Source organism: Triturus cristatus, chromosome 7 (genome assembly GCF_964204655.1).
Source record: "Triturus cristatus chromosome 7, aTriCri1.1, whole genome shotgun sequence".
Classification (NCBI taxonomy): domain Eukaryota; kingdom Metazoa; phylum Chordata; class Amphibia; order Caudata; family Salamandridae; genus Triturus; species Triturus cristatus.
The window spans coordinates 1,201,236,098-1,201,254,329 of NC_140590.1; the positions used below are offsets into that span (position 1 = coordinate 1,201,236,098).

General features: G+C 42.3%; 1 protein-coding gene across 2 annotated transcripts in view; it reads left to right on the forward strand.

Moving 5' to 3' along the window:
* LOC146811598 (integrin alpha-M-like) overlaps positions 1–18,232 on the forward strand; it is a 500,127-nt gene that overhangs the window by 219,532 nt on the left and 262,363 nt on the right. For both annotated transcript variants that reach the window (XM_085618578.1, XM_085618579.1), the window contains 2 exons: positions 3,136–3,277; positions 4,783–4,856. In XM_085618578.1, coding sequence (XP_085474704.1) covers positions 3,136–3,277; positions 4,783–4,856 — 216 coding nt within the window. The remainder of the gene's footprint in view (positions 1–3,135; positions 3,278–4,782; positions 4,857–18,232) is intronic.

An 18,232-nucleotide genomic window follows, 5' to 3' on the forward strand; every position in this document is an offset into this window, starting at 1 on the left:
GGGAACCTGCATGTCTTAGCCCAATTAACTCTCAGACACGAGATGTCCCCAAAACCCGAGAGTAAGCTCTCTGCTCCCGCCAGTGCCCTATCGGCATCTTCAAGGAATAGTAAAAGGTCGTCTGCATAAAGCGATATATGCTGCCGTCCGTCTCTGCTATCTAGGCCCCTGTAATAGTGACCTGTCTGAATCTTAAGACGCGAAGGGCTCCACCGCCAAGGCGAACAATAATGGGGAGAGCGGGCATCCCTGCCTCGTCCCGCGTTCAACCAGATACCTCGTGGAGATCAATGAGCCCGTTCTCACTCTAGCCACTGCCGAAGTATATAATATCTTCGTCCATTGTAGATAACCCTCTCCTAGTCCGAACTGTCGCAATACTTTATACAAATATCCCCATTCTAAGCTATCAAAAGCTTTCTCGATATCTACTGGGAGTATCATTGGCTGTAGGGCTTCTGGGTGATCATCGTCTAGCAGTCGCACCAACCTCCTGATATTCGCAGTCGTGTTGCGCTGTGGTATGAACCCAGTTTGGTCTTCGTGGACCAGGGTGGGCACGTATTGTAGCAATCGGGCCGCCAGTATGCTACTCAATATTTTATAGTCGGTGGTTAACATCGACAGTGGTCTATAGGAGGCCACGTTCTCACTTTCCCTCCCTGGTTTCAATAACGGGATCACCAGCGCTTCACGCATCGAGTGGGGTAGCCGCCCCAATACTCTAGCTTCCCTATAGACCTCTTGGAGCCGCGGCACCATTAAGTCAACATATTTCCCATAGAATTCTATGGGCAATCCGTCTAGCCCCGGTGTTTTGTTGCGGGCCATACGCTTGATGGCAGCTAGAATTTCTCCCGGTTCTACGTCTTTTCCCAAGTACGTCGCCTGCTCCCGATCCAGCCCAGGCAACGTCACCTCATCCAAGAAAGTGTCGATGGCAGCGTCCCGATCCTCTGATCTACTTTTATAGAGCGTCTCATAGTAGCGCTTGAAGCACTGCATGATTTCAGTTTGGGTGTAGACCATGCCTCCTTCCGCCGTCAGCCAGGATAGGGGAACTAACTCCTCTTTGAGGGGTTGGCCAACCAAGCCAGTAATGTCCCCGCTTTATCTCCCTCAGCATGGGCCCTCATCATGTAGCCTCTATGGTCAAAACTGCGCAAGCGCTCTACTTCAACTGCCACCGCTTCTTTAGCTGCATTAACCACTTCCTGAAGCTCAGGGTGGCCAGGCCTCTTCCTCTCCGCCTCCCGCAGATTGGAGTCCGCCTTATTCAGATCGTCCAGAAGCGTTTTCCGTATTCCCACTTGTTTCCCTATGCAGAGCCCCCTGATGACGACCTTGAAGGCATCTCATTCTGTCGCCCTAGTCGCCGCCGTGCCCGCGTTTTCCGCAAAATACTGTGTTATGCCCTCTTCTAGCGCTGCCTGGAACAGTGGGTCAGCCAACGCTTCGGGTCTCAGTTTCCAAGTAGGAACACACGAGACCCCAGCCATCCAATCCATACTGATTAGGAGGGGATTATGATCAGAGATCGTTCTGGTTAGATATTCAGTGCGCACTATAGCTGGCATTACCGTCGGGGAACATAGTATCGCATCTAAACATACATGAAGGTCATGCATGCCAGAAAAATAAGAGTAGTCTCAGTCTCCCGGGTGCTGCGCACGCCAAGCGTCTATCAGTCCCCAGCGCACCTGCCAATCGAGTCTACCTTTGGTCAAGCGATGCACCGGAGAGTCTGCCAGTGGCGGGTGAGATCTATCAAGGGAAACATCCACAACGGAGCTAAAGTCCCCCCCCATCACCAGTGGTCTCGCTAAATAATGGGCCAACGCGCCAGACAACCTCGCCAGAAATCCCAACTGATCAAGATTGGGTGCATATACACTGCAAAAGGCGATATCTCGTCCTCTGAGCTTCCCCTCAACAGCCACGTATCTACCCTCAGGATCAATCGCTTGTTTAGCCACTTGAAACGGGACTCCCGCCCTAACCCAGATCAGCGCCCCTCTAGCAATTAGGAACAGGTCCTCATTACACCGCATGTGATAAATACAGTTATCCTGGAGTGAAGTATTAACAATGTGTGGCAAATACCTCTTATTCTGAAATTCATGTATTTTGCATTTTTTACAGCCTTTCCCCCTGATCAATCAGGCTGGACCTTCCTTAATTTATCTGGGGAAAACTGCGAGGGTGTGATAATTATCACACAGATCTGTGTGTAAACACATTTGTGCAGGGATCAGAATTTTCAGAGTTTAGGGGGCTTATTAATGAGTCCTTGCGTCACATTTATGCCACTGTTGCGTCACTTTTTGTGATGTTGCGGTGGCGTAAATAATGCGCCACATTGCTCAATATTTACGAAGTGACGTATCTAGGCAGATGAGTCACTTCGTAAAGCCCTGCATTACATTATGCCTGCGTCAGGTATAATGTATGCAGGGCGGGCGTTCCCCGCATCAAAGCCTCTCAGAAGTGGCGCATTGAAATCTATAGGATTTCAGTACGCCACTGCGTAAAATCCTTACACCTGCCTCACAGCAGGCGTAAGGGTGACACAGTGCTATAATCACAGCCCTCCCCCTGCATTGCCTGAGTTGCGTCAAGCTTCCGACACAACTCCAGCAATGCGTCAGTTTTGCGCCGACAGATGCATCAGTAATACTAATGCAGCTGTCATTCCTTGCGACATGATGCGTCATACAGTAAAAATGACACATCAGTGGTGTTGCAAGGAGGGTGTACTGAGAAGTGTTGCATTACTGCTTTGTTGCAGCGATGCAACACTTCTCATAAATTAGGTTCAAAGTGTTTTTATTCTTTTCTAATGCTTCGAGCTCAGTGGTGGTTCTTCACACTATAAATTCCTGTGAAATAAATCCCTAAAAGAGGGGCTCACGGTACAGCAATGAAACTTAGTGGTCTAGTATGTTCTGCTAACCAAAAGAATATCTCTAGAATTTTTATTTTTATTTCTCATGACTCTTTGTGTATAGAGAGGGGACCAAAATGTATGATATTCTTCATATGAAAATACCACATAGTAGCAGCAGTGGTGTAGAGAATTATGTATGTTCGCACTGGGCCATGATTTACTGGTTCTGTTTTCCCCCACACTCAAAGGTGGGCTCAGCATTTACAAAACCGAGAGCCCTGGAGGAGCTACGAACCATTGCGCCACCAAGCAATGTCTTTCAAGTCGGCAGCTTCCAAGCCCTCAACAGCATTCAGAGGGAACTACAGGACCAAATCTTTGCAATTGAAGGTAAGGTTTCTAGTTGCCCAGACAAAACCTAATTCTGCAGGTGTAGCGATGGAAAACGTTTCCTCTAAATGTCGTCACCAAGGGCCTGATTCACAAAAGTGAACTTACAGTTTGTGTAAGTTTACGATCGTTTGCTATTCACAGAGATATTTTGCGAGTAGTATCTTTATGATTGTGGAATCTCTAAAGGCAGTCCTATCTTTTTATGTGCAGATACTCAGCAGTCATAAAGATACTACTTGTAAAATACTTTTGTGAATAGCAGACAATTATAAATTTACATAAGTGTGTATGCTTTCCTTTGAGAATCAGGCCACAAGACTAACTTTATATTCTTCATTAATATATATGGACTCAGTCGCAGATTTGCTATGGTTTTGCGTCAGGGTTGTCACTTGTTGCACAGCCCTGTCGCAAAATCATTTTGTCATTTACTAAGCCAACAAAGCCACTTTGCATGGCTTTTCATGATTTAGTAAATACAAAGTAATGCAATGCAGTTCTTTCAGTGTCTCACCTATATAGAAGTAATGAGTGCCAAGCTCCATTGTGGGGAGACCGGCCGCCCTCAGGCATTCCCTCAGGACTCCCATAAGAGGCTTAATCTTTTTCTTTAACTTTTTAAAATATCTCGACTGCTTTCTTCTAGAAGGTTTAATTTTCTTTCAAATTATTGTTTCACAAGCAAATGCATCTTTAAAGATATAAAGTGGTTTAGGTATGTTAAAAAGTGTAATTGTTCACTAGGCATAACATGTAAAGCTCTCAATTTTTTTATTTGAAAAGCTCAAGTTATGAAAATATTTTTATATTTCATTCAGACATTTTTTAAATGGTATGGCTTGGTGAGAAGTTGTAATAGTTTTACTTTTGCATATTTTTCTAAAACATTCGAAAAGTCAAGTATTTTATGTGAAGAAACAAACACAACTGCTAACACAATGCAGTTTATAGATTAAAAAGGCACACACATGCATATGTATTAAGGAAATGTGAACCTGCTTGATAAATCGATATCAAAGTATTAATGGCTTTTACCAACTAAGACCAACCTAAAAATCAAAATATAAAACTTATATAATCAACTTTTAAATATTTTGTATATTAATCTTAGAATTTAGGGCTTTCAAGTTGTATTTTTGCAGAAGGTAAAATGTCAAATTCTGGGTTGAAGTATTTTCTGAACTTTTCCTGTGGTGAAACTATGGGGGTGGTTTTTATTTTCACGTGAAAATGTGAATGAAAATGAAGTATTGAATTCCCTAGTAGAGCTTTCCATATCTTTTCATTCTCCTAATTTCTGAAAACTTCCACAGTGATCAGAGAGAAGATGAATATAGCCTCTGAGTTTCAGAACTGTCGCCCACTTTCTAGTGGGAGGAGCAACTGCAGCTAAAGTAATGTCAATCTCTGCTCTAGATTTTACCTCATGTATAGGTGCATAGAATGTACACAGTAGTTGCTGTCACTATTCATAACTTCTTTCTTCTGTCGTACCTGCCTAGGCACCCAGTCGCAAAGTGGCAGTTCATTCCATCTCGAGATGTCCCAGGATGGATTCAGTGCACTGATAACACCTGTAGGTTCAGTTACAATTTTTGAATATTTACAAAAGCAGGAACTATAATCAATCTGGTTAATAATTTACTGATTCAATGTATGTAGGGCGATTAATGTGTATTGTACAAATTCAGCAAGGGCCAGTGACTTAGACATCTAGGGCCAGGTGCATGAAAAAATGCTCTCAAAAACTTGATTGAAAATATAAACCAGTATTTTTGGTTCAGTAAAATATTTTATGAACCCACTTATGTGCTGGTTGGTTTGTTTCTAAAATTCCTATTAGGAGTGGGTTGTCAACTTACCTTATGAATAGTATTGAAGTAAGTTGCAAATTCCCACTCACTCCGATTGGAGGCCATCACAGGGATGGTGGCCTCCTTGGGTAGGCAGACCATCATGTTTGGGATCGCCTTTAAAAAAAAGTACACATTTTTTTAGATGCAGCCCAGTTTCCTTATCCCCTTAACTGTTGGGCTATCTTTCACCAGCGCTGAGCTCATTTTGGATATTTAGGGTGGTTTGTGCTTAGGGCTCTATAATTTATTTTTCCCCATAAGTTATCCATGGTACATTTGACTCCATTTTTTCCAATGTACTTGGGATTCTAAAAATACCCAATGTTTGTGAATTTCCCTGCCGAGGACCAAGAAAATAGGGAAAAAAATAGCTCATTTTTGAATTTTTGGGAGGAATAAAGTGCTTTGAATAAAAGTGTCTATTATTCTTCCCCTAAAAAGCGCATCAGCAAATAGTTTGCTGTGCTAAAGTCACCATCTTCCCATGTTTTAGGAACATGCAGAGCTGAATAAAAAACTATATTTTTATCACAGTTTTGGTATTTCTCATAGAGGAAGTCCATTTTTCCTATTTTTGTACCCTCAACCTACTTCCAGTTTGTGGTGGAAACCAGTTTTAAAGCCATGGGTAAACCAGGAAAGCTATAGGTTTCTAAAAGGTAGACACAACTCTAAATCAAATTCATCAAGGGTTCATGTGTGTAGATCCCTTAAGATTTTCCCAAAGAAACTAAGGGGCCGATTCCGATCTCGCTGGGAAAGCCCTCCGTCCAAGTTGGATCCGAAGGGTTTTCCGACCGAGCCGTGCCCCTGGAGTCCGACCGAGCGAGTACGATGCAGCCGTATGCTGACGGACTCAGGTTGCTCGGACTCCCATTAAAGTCAATGGGAGCTGGTCGTACGATGCGTACACGGGCTGCCATTGACTGAATGGGTACGTTGTGAACAAGGGCGCCCCCTGTAGTGTGTACGGGTTGGTGCCACCCGCACCATACATGCATGTGTAGGGGGGTTCTCCCCTTGTGACCGATTCGTAAGGCTACGGGTGAAGGGGGGTCCGGCGCGGACCCTCGAAGTCCGCTTCCCGGTGCGTTTACGTGTCGGAGGCTCCAACTCGACTCGATCCGGCTGTCCGAATCGTCCATCGTACTGGCTCGGTCGGAAATCGCCTCCATTGCACGACACGGTTTGCTCACAGACGAGACGTATGGAGCGGTTCAGACCCGGAAACCAGTCCGTTGGCGATTTCGCGTTTCTCGCATCGTACTTGCTCGCTCGTACAGCTGTACGAATTGGTCGGTAAACACGCGTACGGCTCGTACTTTTTCCAGCCGGATCGCGTTCTGAGCCCTTCTGACCGAGATCGGAATCGGCCCCTGAGTGTTGAAATAAAAAAATATTGAAAATGAGTAGGAAAAAACAGCCATTTGTGGCAACGTTTTTATCTGCAAATTTTTGTCACAAAGGCCGATATACTATAGCAATATACCATTAGGTTGGCTAGACCCTTCTGATTGCTGGAATATTTAGGGTTTGTAGGCTTTCCAAGAACCCAAGGTACCTGGAACCATCGACTGAGCTGCACACTACAATGTTTTTCCTTTTTGTACTGAGTATAGACCAATTCTTATGGTGAAACATGTTGAGTGAAAAATGCGTATCAAGAAAACCTATGTATTTCTGAAATGTGCACAAGAAATGGAGGAAAAGAGCTGTGGTTATTTGTGCATCCCTAAATTTTTACGTGATTTAGAGTGTATTTTTCAAAACATCTTTGGTACACACTGGCTTACAGTTGGAAGGCACAAATGCAGTGAAATTCAATTGGTAATAAATGGTATATTGTTCTATGCTCCCACATATCTTTTGATAAAAATGGTACCTCACTTGTGTGGATAGGCCAAGTAGCCGCAACAGGAAACAGCCCAAAACTCAACATCGACAAAGCATATATTTCCACTAAAAACTGACCCTTTTTTCCATTTTGAGTAGCTGTGGATATTGAGCTTTAGCTCAGCTGGCACCTAGGGGAGCCACAAACGTCCTCCCACCCAGCATTCCCCCAGATCTCCTGATAACAATGGTACCTCACTTGTGTGGGTAGACATTGTGCCTGCAGCAGGAAATGGGCAAAATGCAACATTGATAATCACATTTTTCCACTCAAAACTGACCATTTTTTGACAAAGTGGGTAGCTGTGGATTTTGGGTCACAGCTCAGCCCACACGTAGGGAAACCTAGCAAATCTGAACATTTTTGAAAAGTAAGCATCTGGAGAAATCCATGGTGGGGTGACTTATGTGGCTCTCACTATTTTTCTTTTCATTCGGAATCCCTTGCAAAGCTCAAACTTTGGCTAAAAAGACACAATTTCCTCACATTTCTGTGATACAAAGCCCTGGAATCTGAAGAGGGACACAAACATTTACTTCCCCCCAGCATTTCCAAAAGTCTCCCTACAGAAATGGAACCTCATTTGCGTGGGTAGGCCTAGTGCTCCCGGCAGGTAATGGCCCAAAACGCAACATGGATACATCACATTTTCCCACTCAAAACTCACCCTTTTTTTGCAAAGTGAGTAGCTATGGCTTTTGGGCCATAGCTCAGCCAGCATCTACGGTTGGGTGACTTGCATGGCTCTCACTAGCTAATTTTAACTAGCAGCCCTTGCATACACCAACCGTTTTGTAAAAAACAAATTTTTCTCATATTGCTGTGATGGAAAATTCTGGAATCTAGCAGCCCCACCTCTATATTTATGTTTTTAACTATCCCTGCTTTCTAGTGGGCTGTGTGCCCCCCTGGGCCGGCAGCTTTGAGGTAACTATCCCCATCTGTTCCATGGGTGGGACAGAAAGACTGACATTTTATATTCCTCCCCTGAAGGAGCACAAGCCCTTGCCTAAGGCACCACTCCTCAGTCTCTGGTGCCTAGTGGGTGATTCCCTGCTTGGCGATCGCTCTCTTGTGGTGATGCCCAAGCAGGGATGATCTGTGCAGAGATGCCATTTGAAAGGGGAGATCTTTCCTTTTTCAGCGATTTCTCACCCAAGAGAATCAGTGCTCGGAGGGCTGAGATATGCCCCAGCACGGATTCAGTGAAAGTAAAATTAGCCCATAGGCTAATTTTAATTTCACTTTTACTGCAATGATGTCAATGCACCCTTCGCACTGATCATCATTGCAGTAAAAGATAAAAAACAATCAGGCAGCTCGAGAATCTTGTCCCGAGCAGCCCGAGCTAAAAATTAAATAAAGGACTCCACCAGAGGGGCCTTTATATACCTCCCCACCAATGGCTGCCAGACACACTTGGGAGGTAGTGAGGGAGTTGGCCATTGACTGACACCCACACTAAAAGGGTTAAAAGAAATGGGGCTGTGTTTAAAAGGAAAACATTTCTTTTTTCGAATGGTTTGAGTGTTGGCAGTGGTTCCCTGGACCACTGCCTACTCCCCAACAAACTTTTTTTTAACATTCAGTCAGGGGTCCAAAACGTGACCAATTCCCTTTTGCACATTGTCTCACAAGCCCAATTGGGGAATCATTATTTTTCAACGTTTTGCCACTGGATTTTTGGTTGCAAATCATTGATTCATTGCATGTCAATTTCGAATTTGAAAGGGACGCATACAACACATCCCTTCCAAATACTGAAACTGGTTGGAGTTGCACTCCCATTTTAGGAGCTGGCAAAAGTTTACTGATTCCTCAAATGGCATTAGTACATTTAAACAAGCCCTGGTAAAGCTGCTAGGTCTCACTTATGTGAGAACTATATGCTTTGCCAATGTCTTTTAACCATGTTGTACAGCTGTGTGACTGAAGTTCAGCATGGCTAAAATTTCAGCAAGTCTAAAAGTTAATGATGTGGTGTAGAGTAGAGTGGCATAGAAGGGAGTGGCGTAGAGGAGAGGAGAGTAAAATGGCATAGAGCAGGTAGGCATGGAGTGGAATGGTGTAGAGAAGCGTAGAGTAGAGTGGGGTAGATGGAATGGCATGCAGTAGAGTGGCATACAGTAGAATGGTGTACAGTACAGTGGCATAGAGTGATATAGAGTAGAGTGGAGTGGTGGAGAGTAGAGTGGATTAGGATAGAGTGTTATTGGATGTAGTGGAATATAGTAGAGTGGTTTAGAGTGACATAGAGGGCCAGAGTGGAATGGAGTGGTGTAGAGTACAGTGACCTAGAGTGGAGTGGCATAGAATGGTGTGGGGTAAAGTGGCATAGAGTAGAGTTGTGTAGAGTGCCCCTTTAGTGGCAATGTGTGGAATAGAGTGGCATAACGTGGCACAGAGTTGAGTATCTTAGCGTAGAATGACACAGTGGAGTAGAACAGAGTGGCATAGAGTGGGGTGGAGTGAAGTAGAGTGGTGTGCAGTGGAGTAGAGTGGTGCAGTGTAGAGTGGTGTAGAGGGGCGTGGTTTAGAGTGGAGTGGCGAAGAATGCAGTGGAGTAGCATTGAGTGGAGTGGAGTGGTGTAGAGTAGAGCAGAGTGGCGGAGGGTGAAGTGGGTGAAGTGGAGTGGCGCCGAGTGGTGAAGAGTAGAGTGGTGTAGAGTGATGTGGTGTAGAGTGGAGTGGTGTAGATTGTAGTGGTGCACAGTGGGGTGGAGTGACATTGTTTGGAGAGGACTGATGTAGAGTAGAGAAGAGTGGAGTGGAGTACAGAAGATTGGCGTATAGTGGAGTAGAGTGGCATACAGTGGAGTAGAGTAGTGTGGTGTGGAGTAGAGTGGTGTGACACTCAGACATCAACTGGAGTGGCATGGCATGGCATGGTGTGAAGCAGAGTGACGTACAGTGGAGTGGTGTAGAATAGAGTGATGTAGAGTGGCATAGAGTGAGGTAGCATACAGTAGGGTGAAGTGGAGTACAGTGACATGGAGTAGAGTGGGGTAGTGTTGAGTGGCATAGAGTGACATGGAGTGGTATAGAGCAGAGTGGCATGGCAAAGAGTGGTGTGCCATAGAGTAGAATGCCTTAGAGTGGCATGCAGGAGCTTAGAGTGGAGTGGCGCAGAGTGAAGTGACATAAGGGTAGTGGCATAGAGTACTGTAGAGTGGTCTACCATAGCATAGACTAGAGATGTATAAAGGGGAGTGTTGTAAAGTACTGTAGAGTGACTCTGTGGAGTGGAGTGATGTGGAATGACATAGAGTAGAGTGGCCTAGAGCTGAGTGATGTGGTAGAGTAGAGTGGCGTAGACTAGAGTGGCGTAGAATAGAGTGGATTAGGGTGGAGTCGAGTAGAGGGAAGTGGCATAGACTGGTGTAGAGTGGAGTTGTGAGAAGTGGTGTCGAGTTATGTGGAGTCACTTAGAGTGGCATAGGAAAAAGTGGATTGGCATAGAGAAGTGTGGCATTGATTAGAGTGGCATAGAGTAGAGTGACATGGAGTGGGATGAAGTGGCATAGACTAGGGTGGAGTAGAGTGGCGTGGAGTGGAGTGAAGTAGAATGGAGTGCAATTGAGTTGAGTGGTGTAGAGTAGAGTGGCACTGCATTAAGTGGTGTAGAGTAGAGTGGCATAAAGTGAAGCTGAGTGGCATAGAGTAGAGTGGCATTGTATGCTGTGGACTGGAATTATGGGCAGTGGTGTGGAGTGGTGTTGAACAGTGCCATGTATAGTGGCATAGAGTGGAGTAGAGTGGTGTAGGGTGGCTTAGTGTGGTGTGGAGTGGTTTAGAGTGGTGCAAAGTGGAGTAGAGTGGGATAGAGTGGTGTAGAGTAGAATGGCATAGATTGGGTTGGAGGGTATAGAGACATAATATTGAGTTGTAAATGTTAACTTGCAGTAATATCGAGTTGGAAATATCGTGATTCAAAAATATCGACTGTCAGAATATCATAGTCAAGAAAATCCAGTCTAAGGTAAGTAATATCCTTTTTAAAAATATTGAAGTCATGAATATCGTTCGCAAAAAAATCGTCGTTAAAAATATCGTTGTTTTAGTTGGTGCTATGTTTTTTTGTATGTATTTTAAATGTATGTGTCTATTTTTTTGTGTAAGTATTACATTTGTTTTTTAATATATGTGTTACATTTTTAGAAGTTATTATTGTTTGGTAAGTAAATTTTGCGTTTTAGTTCCGTAGCAGGTTGTGGATTTATATGGGAATAGGGTGGGAAGTAATTTAATATTAATTAATTAATAATTTTTATTAAGTAATATTTGTGTATTGAATAATTTATATTGTTAATTGTGGTAATTAATTTATTATTAATTTGTTATTATATGGTTTTTAGTTATTAAAAATGAATTGTTAAATATGTTAATCCTATTGTTTTTTTAGGAGCGGGTTGTGGGTTTATAGGGGAGTAGGGTGGGAAGTAATGTAATTATAATTAATGAATTAATATTTTTTATTAATTAATATTTATGTATTTAAACTTTTATATTATTAAATGTGGAAATGTATTTATCATTAACTCTTTATTAATTGTTTATTAATAATTATTTATTCATTGTTAATTATGTCAATTGTGTCATTTGTTTAGGAGCGGGTTGTGGGTTGATAGGGGAGTAGGGTGGGAAGTGATTTAATTTTAATATATGTTTTTAAAAAATTTTCTATAATATTTATTTCATGTTATTTTATAGTGTTAATTGTTTGAATTAAGTTAATATTGATTGTTTTTCATGTGCTTGTTAATTGTTGTTAATTAATTAATTCATTGTTAATTAATTATGTTAATTGTGTCATGTTTTACGACATTGGTGGTGTCATTTATAGGAGAATATGGTGGGAGGTAAATTATTTTTAAATAATTAATTATTTGTTAATTTATGCACATTAATTAATTGAATATTAAATATGCTAATTGTAAATAATTTTTATGCGTGAGTTGTGGTGTTTATAGATGTAGATATTGGGTAGAAACAAAAACAAAATTAATGATTTCTTGTTAATTGTTATTAATTTATTATTGTACAATTAGTTATGGAAATTGTGTAGATTTTTGTAGGTGTGTGTTTCGGTACTTATTGGGGTAGAGGGTGGAAAGTAATTTAGTTCAAATAAATTAATCATTAGTTAATCATTAATATTCATTTATTTATTGATAAATATTTTTGTAAATTATTTTTTGGGGTGATTTAGATTCAATAGCTGTTATGTTTGCTTTTATCCACTTTGCTCTCCAACAATTTCCCTACTGTTGCACTCATTGGAGTGGGAATAGTAAATTATTCCCCTCCGCTATCCAACACTTTCCCTACTGTTGCAATCCCTGGAGTAGGAATAGTAATTCTTACCCCTCCGCTATCCAACACTTTCCCAACTGTTGCACTCCCTGGAGTGGAAATACTAATTTTTATCCCTACGCTATCCAACAATTTCACTGCTGTTGCACTCCCTGAAGTGGGAATAGTAAATTATTCCCCTCAGCTATCCAACATTTTACCTACTGTTGCACTTGCTGGAGTGGGAATAGTAAATTATTCCGCTCCGCTATCCAAAACTTTCCCTACTGTTGCACTTGCTGGAGTGAGAATAGCAATTATTACCCCTCCGCTATCCAACACTTTCCCGACTGTTGCACTCCCTGGAGTGGGAATAGTAATTTTATCCCCTACTCTATCCAACACTTTCCCTACTGTTGCACTCATTGGAGTGGGAATAGTAAATTATTCTCCTACGCTATCCAACACTTTCCCTACTGTTGCACTTCCTGGATTGGGAATAGTAAATTATTCCCCTCCGCTATCCAACATTTTCACTATTGTTGCAATTGCTGGAGTGGGAATAGTAATTTTATCCCCTCCACTATCCAACACTTTCCTTAACTTTGCACTCTCTGGAGTAGGAATAGTAAATTGTATCCCCTCCGCTATCCAACATTTTCACTACTGTTGCACTCCCTGGAGTGGGAACAGTAAATTATTCCCCTCCGCTATCCAACATTTTCCCTACTGTTGCACTTGCTGGAGTGGGAATAGTGAATTATTCCCCTCCGCTATCCAACACTTTCACTACTGTTGCACTCCCTGGAGTGGGAATAGTAATTTTTACCCCTATGCTATCCAACACTTTCACTACTGCTGCACTCCCTCGAGTGGAAATAGTAATTTTATCCCCTATGCTATCCAACACTTTCCCTACTGTTGCACTCATTGAAGTGGGAATAGTAAATTATTCTCCTCCGCTATCCAACACTTTCCCTACTGTTGCACTTGCTGGAGTGGAAATAGTAATGTTATCCCCTCCGCTATCCAACCCTTTCCCTACTGTTGCCATCCATGGAGTGGGAATAGTAATTTTTACCCCTACGGTGTCCAACATTTTCCCTACTGTTGCTATCCCAGAAGTGGGATTAGTAATTCTTTCCCTTCCGCTATCCAACACTTTCCCTACTGTTGCACTCACTGGAGTGGGAATAGTAATTTTATCCTTTGCGCTATTCAACACTTTCTCTACTGTTGCACTCATTTGAGTGGGAATGGTAAATTATTCCCCTCGGCTATCCAACACTTTCCCTACTGTTGCTCTTGCTGGAGTGGGAATAGTAATTTTTACCCCTAAACTATCCAACACTTTCCCTACTGTTGCGCTCCCTGGAGTGGGAATAGTAAATTATTCCCCTCCGCTATCCAACACTTTCCCTACTGTTGTACTTTCTGGAGTGGGAATAGTTAATTATTCTCCTCCACTATCCAACACTTTCCCTACTGTTGCACTCGTTGGAGTGGAAATAGTAAATTATTCCCCTCCGCTATCCAACACTTTCCCTTCTGTTACACTCCCTGGAGTGGGAATAGTAATTTTATCCCCTACGCTATCCAACATTTTCCCTACTGTTGCAATTAATGTAGTGTAAAATGTAGTTTTTACAAAAACAAAATATTTTAATATTTTAATTTATTATATATATATATATTATTTTTATTTTTATGTTACAGGTGTATGTATGTATATATTTGTATTTCTAATTTTTAATATGTTTCTAACATTTGATAATTTATTAAAATAATTATTTATTAATATTATCAAGTAAATATATATTATATTTTATATATCCAGTAAACTCCTTCACGAGAAAAGAGCAGAGGCCACACAGGGGAAAATCGAAGAAGCCCTTTATTGCAATGTAGTGGCGAATGCATTTCGGCATATGTTTGCCTTCTTCAGCGCCCAAGGATTCAGGAGGCTTCCCTTCGCATTGTATGAGTCCTGCCGCCCTTTTTATTTGTTCAAGCGTGCTCCGCCCCCTCGAGTGTCAGCTCACCTGTTTCCAGTCCTCGGATCTCTTGTGGACTGCACAACCCAGAATGCATTGTAATGCTTCCAGGTAGGTGATGCATGGGGGTAATTCTGCCAAGTGGTTGCGCAGGATGCAAGATATTGTGCGAAGTTAAAAAACATTTTTCCTGCTTGTGTTGATATACAAAAAAGCGCCTCCTCGAGTCCCCAACCGCTTCAGCCTCTATTTTCAGGAGTCCATTCAACGGGGACTGACTGGCAATGCAAGCCGCCCTGCATGAGGTAGAATACCTCACAACCGCCCTTTTCTCTTCCCAAGCATTGAGGCGGGTCCAGACCATCCGATTCTTCGGAAAACCCAAAACTGCAAAAACAGAGCCAGTAAAGTCCGGGCCACTTCTGGAGCGGGGGCCTCTGTATCACGCCTCTGGCTGACGTGAAAACTAAATCCAGTAAACTCCTTCATGAGAAAAGAGCAGAGGCCACACATATATGTATGTTTAATTTATTTTCACGTTATATTTATTACTTAACATTTTCAACATTTTCTAAGAATGCTAAATATGTGTTTATTTAATTATGTGTATTATTTAATTTATTTTAATTATTTTTATACATAAAAAAAATATATATTTTTAACAACTATATTTATTATAAAGATAGGATGTCGCTATTTTTGACAAAAATATCTATGTCCCAATATTTTGGGAACATGATATTTGTGTAGTCGATATTCTGTCAGTGATCCAAGTTGGAGTGGTGTACAGTGGTGTAGAGCAGAGTGCATACAGGAAAAGTGGCTTAGAGTGGCGTGGCTTAGAGTAGAGTGGCGTAGAGTGGAGTAGCATAGAGTGACATAGAGAAGAGTGGAGTAGCATAGAGTAGAGCAGCTGATTAGAGGAAAGTGCTGTAGAGTAGAGTAGCATAGAGTGGAGTGACATAGAGTGGAGTGGCATCGAGTAGAGTGGCATAGAGTGGGATGGAGTGGCATAGAGTGGGGTGGAGTAGAGTAGCATGGAATTAAGTGAAGTAAAATTGAGGGGCATGGAGTTGAGTGGTGTAGAGTACAGTTGCATAGCATTGAGTGGTGTAGAGTAGAGTGGCGTAGAGTAGAGTGCCATAGAGTGAAATGGAGGGGCATAGACTAGAGTGTTGTGGAGTAGAGTAGCATTAAGTGGAGCAGCGTAGTGCGCCTCAGTGTAGTGCGCCTTGGACTGGCATTATAAGGAGTGATTTTGAGTGGTGTGGTGTAGAGTGGAGGAGGGTGGCATAGAATTAACCCTGGGCAATGAACTCAGCTCTGCTCTCGGAGTTTGCAGAGATTTGTTAACTACACATTCCATGAAAAACACAGTCAGGCAACTTTCCAGGTTAAAAAGCATATAACCAATTCACAAAAATGATGATTTTGGGGTCCCTCCTAACCTAGGAGGAGGACCAAGCAGATGCCTTGAACACAAAGAGCATATCATGCTGAACGATTTAGTGGTGGTCCCATCCTCTTAGGACCACCCCAAGCCCAGTTATTATGGGCAAAAATACAATCCCAACCAAAAGGACCTGCAAAGCATTATGGGACGAGATTAGCAGTGGGAAGTGAATATTATAGTATCCAATATCAAAATAATTCTACAAAGAGCTCCAGTTGTAATAATTTCAATGCTTTTGCATTTGACTTGTGAGGGACATCTAGTAACGACTAGTGGAACTGCAGCTTGATTCAATGCTTTTCCATTTGACTCGTGAGGGACACCTAGTAATGACAAGTTGAACTGCAGCTCTTTGAAGAATTATTTTTATACTGGATACTATAATATTAACTGCCTACTGCTAATCTCGTCTCATAATGCTTTGCAGGGCCTTTGGTTGGGATTGTATTTTTGCCCATAATAACTGTGCTTGGGGTGGTCCTAAGAGGATGGGACCACAACTGAATCGTTCAGCATAATATGCTCTTTGTGTTCAAGGCATCTGCTTGGTCCTCCCCCTAGGTTAGGGAGGATCCCAAAATCATCACATCTCTCACTGTTTGCTAAATTATCACTTTCACTTTTGTGAAAAGACTATATGCATTTTAGCATGTTCAAATACAGAGATACTTGTTATTTTACCAAAAATATATGAGGTCTCTGTTGGCGGAGCGAAGTTGCGCAGTTCTGGGTAGTAGTACTCCACCAACTATGCCCACCCTTACATAGAATGGAGTAGAGTGCCGTAGAGTGGTGCAGAGTGAAGTGGTGTAGGGTAGAGTGGCATAGCATTGAGTGGTGTAGAGTATATTGACTTAGAGTAGAGTGGAATGACATAGAGTGAGTTGGAGTGGTGTTGGGTAGAGTGGCATAGAACAGAATGGAATAAAGTAGAGTGGTTTAGAGTGGAGTGGCTTAAAGTAGAGTGCTGTAGAGTAGAGTGATGTCGAGTGGAGTGGCACAGAGTGAAGCAGTGAAGATTGGAGTGGTGTGGAGCAGAGTGGAGAGGCATAGAATAGAATAGAGCGGAATAGTACAGCATAGAGTGGCATACAGTGGAGTGGCATACAGCGGAGTGGCATAGAGTAGAGTAGAGTGGCATAAAGTTGAGCGCATGGAGTGGACTGGCATAGAGTTGGGTATCATAGAGTAGAGTGGCATGGAGACGTACAGTTGGGGGTGCAAGTTACTAAAGCGTAAATAGAGAGGGCAGAAAGGGTGAAAGCAACATAAATATGTAGCTGCATGCCTGTTTTAAAAGTAGGAAAATACTTTGCACATTCAGAAATAATACTGAAATGCCTACAATATAAAAAATAGTGCATTGCAAAACGACGAGGAAAAACGAAGACGATGAAGCACAGGTGTCCTTGGTCCATAGTCCAGGGAGGAGCTAACACAAGAAAGGAAGGGAATCCTACAGATGCTGAGCAATCAAAAGATTGCTAATGAGGGTGACGACGGAAACAGCCAATGGTATGCTGTGGGTGGGTTTTAAGCCCACTGAAATGTAAACAATATTTCTCGCAGCACAGCACATGCACTGTGTAGGCGAGACCTATAAAGCATTAGTGCAGTTGCAAACTCCAAAACACACTATTTGCAACTTTAAAATTAATTTGCCTCCTATTTCTGTGATCCTTGTAGACTTTGAAATAAACCCTAACCCAATTAGTTCATGTTATTTTCGAAGCATGATGTGCAAGGTACTTTCATACACAATAAATGTTCTAAACTGTCTGTCAGTATCAGTACCCTGGATTTAAGTTGCCTGTCCTTGAGGATAGCTGGCATAAACCCCACAGTGCCAGTGCACCATAGCATTGGATAACAGCTTCCTGGTGAACTCTTGCATTGTGAGTAGAATGTGGCAAAAAAAAAGTTTTGTCCCATATCATTCATAAATACTATGGTGTACTGTTTGCACTGAGCCTTTAGTAATTAAACTGTATAGCGCTCATTTGTCTTTAACCAATAACCCACGGACAGTCTATACACCATTTTGTATGTGGTGGTCGTTCCAGAGAAGAACTGATTCACCCCAATTAGTCATGCAACTGCAACATCATACATTTTCTCTTCATAGTGCAATGCACTGCCACCAATGTATTTGCATACTACGGCCCTTATCTACATGAATGTTGTCCTAAATGTAGTAGCACCAATGTTTACTTTGCACCTTTCATGTCAGAAGGGGTTTTATGGTCTGGGACAGAACCATCTTGCTGGGTCCACATGTCAGTACTTGTGCCATCTAATGAGTAAAACCATGTACGCTGCCATGAAAAAACAGGGCAATCTTCCTACAAAATCTATAAATACATTTTGCAGCCCGGAAAAGGGTGGGGTCTGTGGAATATAATGCACTCTCCTACCTCCCCTTCAAAAAGCTCTGTTTGCATCTTGGAGGATGATTTTGCTCCA